Source organism: Triticum aestivum, chromosome 6B (assembly GCF_018294505.1).
Source record: "Triticum aestivum cultivar Chinese Spring chromosome 6B, IWGSC CS RefSeq v2.1, whole genome shotgun sequence".
Lineage (NCBI taxonomy): Eukaryota > Viridiplantae > Streptophyta > Magnoliopsida > Poales > Poaceae > Triticum > Triticum aestivum.
Genome location: NC_057810.1, coordinates 556,327,662 through 556,335,150, shown reverse-complemented (window position 1 = coordinate 556,335,150; position 7,489 = coordinate 556,327,662). Strand labels below are relative to the sequence as shown.

General features: G+C 43.6%; 1 protein-coding gene across 1 annotated transcript; it reads right to left on the bottom strand.

The window, feature by feature from the left end:
• Positions 1-235: 235 nt before the first annotated feature.
• Positions 236-2,055, bottom strand: LOC123134408 (calreticulin-like). The gene is made up of 2 exons (XM_044553670.1): positions 1,907-2,055; positions 236-382 (listed from the first exon to the last, which is right to left on the bottom strand). The coding sequence occupies exons 1-2, from the start codon at positions 2,031-2,033 to the stop codon at positions 270-272; spliced, it is 240 nt and encodes a 79-aa protein (XP_044409605.1). The 5' UTR covers positions 2,034-2,055; the 3' UTR covers positions 236-269.
• Positions 2,056-7,489: the final 5,434 nt, after the last annotated feature.

Here is a 7,489-nt window from a genome sequence, read left to right as displayed (position 1 = left end):
ATCCACATTCATTTATTTTTGTTTCATTTTTTGCCCAAAATATTTGTCCAATATAATTTGATCCTTGGCCTCTTTAAGGTCCAACTCCAGCCCATTTAACGAACATTTTCAAACCAGTTTGAATAACAATATGAATCACCACCAATTAGCTGAATATTACAGAAATATCTCAAAACTCACATTCTACAAATTTCCATCACATCCGTATTTTATACAGATCCAAGCAACCTACAACATTACGTATTCAAGCATTCAGCTGCTGAAATACTCTAGAACATGAAAGAATAAATAGAACTATCTAGTGCTTCACAACAAGAAAACATGTAGTCTGCTTCTTCAAGTACTGCTTCTTCCTTAGCAATGACAGGCTGATGCAAAACATCTGGGCATTCAAAAGAGAACAAAAAGTATGTCACTGATATAAGAAATATTACACGAATACTTTTAAAATAAAAACTAAAGGCACATGAGATGGAAACAAGTAATTTGAGATGGAAAGTTAGCCAACAGAATTTATATAAAAGATCTTTTTGCAGTACAATTATCTTATGTACATATGAATGACACCCAAGTAATTTGAGATGGAAACAAGTACATCTAGCAATCTAACATGTATAGTGGCACCAGCAAAAGAGCAAGACATGGAAGAATTTTAGCTTTACATAATGTTTACAAGAACAGGACCCTGATACAGGATTTAGCTTGTCCTCAACACTGTTAACAAGGTACTTTTAAAGTAGCTATGTGCATCAGCCTCACCAAGTCTTATCATGAATTGGTTGCTTTTAAAAACTATACTATATTTCTGAACAGCAAACTAAATAGACGGCTGCTCTCAAACCGTACATCCAAACAAAGCAAATAAGCACTCTACAGAAACCTTAGAACATGCTTTACAACTCATATGTAGAGGCCAACTTGAAATTATGAGCATAATGAACTCGTTTTTTAGTTAGAAGCTCGCTGCCCAAAACTGTCAGGTAGTGCAGTTTTTTAACTGAACCAAATTCAGTTTACACAGAGGTAAGTAAGGAACTACTTCAAAACCAGAGGTGCTAACTATGTTTACACAGAAAAACGAGTACGGTGTCTATTTGCCAAACTTGCAGCAGCTAAGAATTCATTCCCCATAGAGAAAATGAACTGACTGAGACTATGGTATGATTGTCGGTGGCCTACGTTTACGGTATCCTAACACAGCATAAAGAAAAGAGAGCATGTTCCGTCGTCATTAGATTAAATTTCTACTAGTACACAGTGCTAGAATCACTATAACCTATGGAGTGACAAGCACTATAACCATACAAATAAAGTACTTTATCCCATACCTATATGCATAACACCGACGGAATAACAGCAGTATAAATAGTAGTATAGAAACTTAAACACTAGCATCACCTACTTAGTAGTGACCAGGGAATTAATCCACAGTTGGTAGAGCAAAACAAAATCACAAGCACTACTGGCAGTAGCACGTGTAGCAGTAGATCACAGTCACTACATCCAGCATCACCAATCTTATTGTATGCAAACAATCTTATTTTATTTGTTTATATTACTAAAACAAAGGTGTATGAGGTCAGATCAGGAACACTATTAGAACAACAGACATATCTTCCTTTATGTTAAGAAGTCTGCTCACTTCATTAATTAGTAGTAATCATTCCATGCTTATCAACCGTGTGCGTGTGCTTGATCATGGTATGGAGATTACACGCATAGAGGAATATAATCCTAAACACAATAGCATCAAACAGCGGTGGGTGCTCAACCCATTTACCATACACAAGCAACACTTAAACAATAGCATGTGCATATATAACTTGTGTCACATTAGGGGGTTCAGAATGTACTCAGTATATTCTAATAAATATAACATGACCAAATTTCTTCTGGTCAACATCACCTCCGAGCAACTTGATGTAACCACCACCGCAGACAAGCTTTTGCTCATGCTTCACCGTGAACTGCAGCACGAGTGTCTTCTCCTTGTTGCTGAACTCAGGGTACTCCGCCGAGATGGCATAGAACATGTAGTCCTCTGAGGTTTGGATACCTACATCAAGATTCAAGAATCAAGGTTTCATTAGTAAATCATAAGAAAGAAAATCTCAAGTTAAGTTTTCCTGAATCAACTAAACTTTAATGTGTAGGTACTACCAAGTACCACCAGAAAGCATAGTAGTATCAAACTGAAACACCACACCACAAGAAGATGCATTACAACCAATTACTCCCATCCATGGAACAAATTGCAAAAATAATTGACTCTGTTCGTGGCTATTTAACAAAGAAGTTGTTTGAACAAGCTTGTTACAAGTAATCCAAAATCAAAGTAGGAGTTGTACTCCAAAATCAAAGTAATTGCCAACCTATCCTCTACAACAACAACAGTAGGAGTTGTACTCCAAATCAAAGTGAAGCACGTCAGGAGCTGCAAGACAGAGAAAGATAGTAGAAGAGGGGAGAGAGAACCTCCATGGCGTCGGCTGCAAGCAGTGCAGGGTTGCCTGAGCAGAACCTCCATGACATGGCCTTGGTTGGTGCTTCCCCACCCGCTCCTCTACTGCTACAAAAGAAGATAATTCAAGACAGGAGATTAGAGAGGGAAGGGAGAGATAGGAGGAAGGAGGGGGGAGGGGGATGAACTCACCGGACATGGCGGATCCAGCCGGAGTAGAGGACACAGCGGAACAAGGCAAGCTCGACACGGTGCTGCGCGGTGGCGGGAGACGCCGGGGCTCGACGGAATCAGGCGGCATACGTGGAGCAGTCGCAAAGAGCGAGGAGGTCGTGTGCACGCGAGAGTGGATGGTGGTCGGCGGCGTGGTATGAGGTGGTGGACGGGGGCGGCGAGAGTGGATGGCGGCAGCAGGTGGGTGGGGATGCGGATGGGGCGACGCGGATCCAGGTAGTGGAGGGCAGGAGCCACTTGAGGGCGGGGAGGTGTGGGGAGTCGATGCAGGGGGGCGGCCATGGTGCGAGGGGCGGCGGCGATGGCGTCTGTGTTTTGGCGAGCTGTGCGGGCATTGCAGGGAGGCAGCAAAGGAGGTGGAGGAGGAGCGGTGGTGGAAGAGGGAGACACCGCCCGGGGAGGTGAAGCCCGTGCTGCTCCCGCTGCGCTGCCGCCCGTAGACTGGGCTCCCCGCCCGCAGACGGTTCATGGCGGGTTCGCCGGAGCAGGGAGCGATCTGGGTAGAGGACGGTGGCGGATTGGATTGGGCTACGTGGGGTAGGGATAGGGGCGGCGGCGGATTGAGATATGAGGGAGGGAGAGGGTTAGGGTTGGATATAGGGTTAGGGTGAGAGGATGAGGCCGTGAGGGGTGAGGGGTGCCGTCCGATCCGGAAATTGAAGGAAATATGCCCTAGAGGCAATAATAAAGTTATTATTTATTTCCTTATTTCATGATAAATGTTTATTATTCATGCTAGAATTGTATTAACCGGAAACATAATACATGTGTGAATACATAGACAAACATAGTGTCACTAGTATGCCTCTACTTGACTAGCTCGTTAATCAAAGATGGTTAAGTTTCCTAACCATAGACATGAGTTGTCATTTGATTAATGGGATCACATCATTAGAAGAATGATGTGATTGACTTGACCCATTCCGTTAGCTTAGCACTTGATCGTTTAGTATGTTGCTATTGCTTTCTTCATGACTTATACATGTTCCTATGACTATGAGATTATGCAACTCCCATTTACCGGAGGAACACTTTGTGTGCTACCAAATGTCACAACGTAACTGGGTGATTATGAAGGAGCTCTACAGGTGTCTCCGAAGGTACATGTTGGGTTGGCATATTTCAAGATTAGGATTTGTCACTCCGATTGTCGGAGAGGTATCTCTGGGCCCTCTCGGTAATACACATCACTTAAGCCTTGCAAGCATTAAAACTAATGAGTTAGTTGTGAGATGATGTATTATGGAACGAGTAAAGAGACTTGCCGGTAATGAGATTGAACTAGGTATTGAGATACCGACGATCAAATCTCGGGCAAGTAATATACCGATGATAAAGGGAACAACGTATGTTGTTATGCGGTCTGACCGATAAAGATCTTCGTAGAATATGTGGGAGCCAATACGAGCATCCAGGTTCCGCTATTAGTTATTGACCGGAAACGTGTTTCGGTCATGTCTACATTGTTCTCGAACCCGTAGGGTCCGCACGCTTAACGTTTCGATGATAGTTATATTATGAGTTTACATGTTTTGATGTACCGAAGGAGTTCGGAGTCCCGAATGAGATCGGGGACATGACGAGGAGTCTCGAAATGGTCGAGACGTAAAGATTCATATATTGGATGATATGGTTAGGCCAAGGGGTCAAGCCCATGAGGCTTTAGGTCAGTGCAAAAGGAGTTTTGCGGAGGCCAGGGGGCCAAACGCCGGAGACCCAGGCGTCTGGCCCTGGGCTAGACGCCGAGGCCCATGGCGTTTGGGCCAGACGCCAAGGATTGTGGCGTTTGGTCCTGGAGTCCGAGTGGGACTCTTGCCTTTCGGGCAAAACCGACTTTGAGGAGGCTTTTGCTCCAAGTTTCGACCCCGGGGCTCAACATATAAATAGAGGGGCAGGGCTAGCACCAAAGATACAACAATTGATCCCTTGGATCTCTTAGCCGTGTGCGGTGCCCCCCTCCACCATATTCCACCTCGGTCATATCGTCGCGGAGTTTAGGCAAAGCCCTGCACCGGTAGAACATCATCATCGTCACCACACCGTCGTGCTGACGGAACTCATCTCCGGAGCCTTTGCTGGATCGGAGGGCCAGAGATCGTCATCGAGCTGAACGTGTGCTGAACTCGGAGGCCCCGTACGTTCGGTGCTTGGATCGGTCGGATCGTGAAGACGTACGACTACATCAACCGCGTTGTGCTAACGCTTCCGCTTACGGTCTACGAGGGTACGTGGACGAACACTCTCCCCTCTCGTTGCTATATCATCACCATGATCTTGCGTGTGCGTAGGAAAATTTTTGAAATTACTACGTTCCCCAACAGTGGTATCAGAGCCAGGTTTTATGCGTTGATGTTATATGCACGAGTAGAACACAAGTGAGTTGTGGGCGATACAGGTCATACTGCTTACCAGCATGTCATACTTTGGTTCGGCAGTATTGTGATATGAAGCGGCCCGGACCGACATTACGCGTACGCTTACGCGAGACTGGTTTCACCGTTACGAGCAGTCCTGCTTAAAGGTGACTGGCGGGTGTCTGTCTCTCTCACTTTAGCTGAATCGAGTGTGGCTACGCCCGGTCCTTGCGAAGGTTAAAACAGCACCAACTTGACGAACTATCGTTGTGGTTTTTGATGCGTAGGTAAGAACAATTCTTGCTAAGCCCGTAGCAGCCACGTAAAATTTGCAACAACAAAGTAGAGGACGTCTAACTTGTTTTTGCAGGGCATGTTGTGATGTGATATGGTCAAGACGTGATGCTATATTTCATTGTATGAGATGATCATGTTTTGTAACCGAAGTTATCGGCAACTGGCAGGAGCCATATGGTTGTCGCTTTATTGTATGGAATGCAAACACCCTGTAATTGCTTTACTTTATCACTAAGCGGTAGCGATAGTCGTAGAAGCAATAGATGGCGTAACGACAACGATACTACGATGGAGATCAAGGTGTCGCGCCGGTGACGATGGTGATCATGACGGTGCTTCGAAGATGGAGATCACAAGCACAAGATGATGATGGCCATATCAAATCACTTATATTGATTGCATGTGATGTTTATCCTTTATGCATCTTATCTTGCTTTGATTGACGGTAGCATTTTAAGATGATCTCTCACTAATTATCAAGAAGTGTTCTCCCTGAGTATGCACCGTTGTGAAAGTTCTTCGTGCTGAGACACCACGTGATGATCGGGTGTGATAGGCTCTACATCAAATACAACGGGTGCAAAACAGTTGCACACGCGGAATACTCAGGTTAAACTTGATGAGCCTAGCATATACAGATCTGGCCTCGGAACACAGAGACCGAAAGGTCGAGCGTGAATCATATAGTAGATATGATCAACATAGCAATGTTCACCATTGAAACTACTCCATCTCACGTGATGATCGGACATGGTTTGGTTGATATGGATCACGTGATCACTTAGATGACTAGAGAGATGCCTGTCTAAGTGGGAATTCTTAAGTAATATGATTAATTGAACTTAAATTTATCATGAACTTAGTCCTGGTAGTATTTTGCAAATTATGTTGTAGATCAATAGCTCGCGTTGTTGCTTTCATATGTTTATTTTGATATGTTCCTAGAGAAAACTGTGTTGAAAAATGTTAGTAGCAATGATGCGGATTGGATCCTGATCTAAGGTTTATCCTCATTGCTGCGCAGAAGAATTATGTCCTTGATGCACCGCAGGTGACAAACCTATTGCAGGAGCAAATGCAGACGTTATGAACGTTTGGCTAGCTCAATATGATGACTACTTGATAGTTTAGTGCACCATGCTTAACGGCCTAGAATCGGGACTTCAAAGACGTTTTGAACGTCATGGACCATATGAGATGTTCCAGATATTGAAGATGATATTTCAAGCAAATACCCGAGTTGAGAGATATGAAGTCTCCAACAAGTTCTATAGCTAAAAGATGGAGGAGAATCGCTCAACTAGTGAGCATGTGCTCAGATTGTCTGGGTACTTCAATCGCTTGAATCAAGTGGGAGTTAATCTTCCAGATAAGATAGTGATTGACAGAATTCTCTAGTCACCATCACTAAGGTACTAGAACTTCGTGATGAACTATAGTATGCAAGGGATGACAAAAACGATTCCTGAGCTCTTCGTGATGTTGAAATCGACGAAGGTAGAAATCAAGAAAGAGCATCAAGTGTTGATGATTGACAAGACCGCTAGTTTCAAGTGAAGGGCAAAGGGAAAGAAAGGGAACTTCAAGTGGAAAGACAAGCAAGCTGTCACTCCTGCGAAGAAGCCCAAAGCTGGACCATAGCCTGAAACTAAGTACTTACACTGCAAAGGAAATAGTGACTGGAAGCGGAAATGCCCTGAATATTTGGTAGATAAGAAGGATGGCAAAGTGAACAAGGGTATATTTGATATACAGGTTATTAATGTGTGCCTTACTAGTGTTTATAGTAGCCCCTGAGTATTTGATACTTGTTCGGTTGCTAAGATTAGTAACTCGAAACAGGAGTTACAGAATAGACAGAGACTAGTTGAAGGGAAGTGACGATGAATGTTGGAAGTAGTTCCAAGATTGATATATGATCATCATCGCACACTCCCTATACTTTCGGGATTAGTGTTAAACCTAAATAAATGTTATTTAGCGTTTGCGTTGAGCATGAATATGATTTGATCATGTTTATTGCAATACGGTTATTCATTTAAAGTCAGAGAATAATTGTTGTTCTGTTTACATGAATAAAACATTCAATGGTCATACACCCAATGAAAATAGTTTGTTGGATTTCGATTGTAGTGATACACAT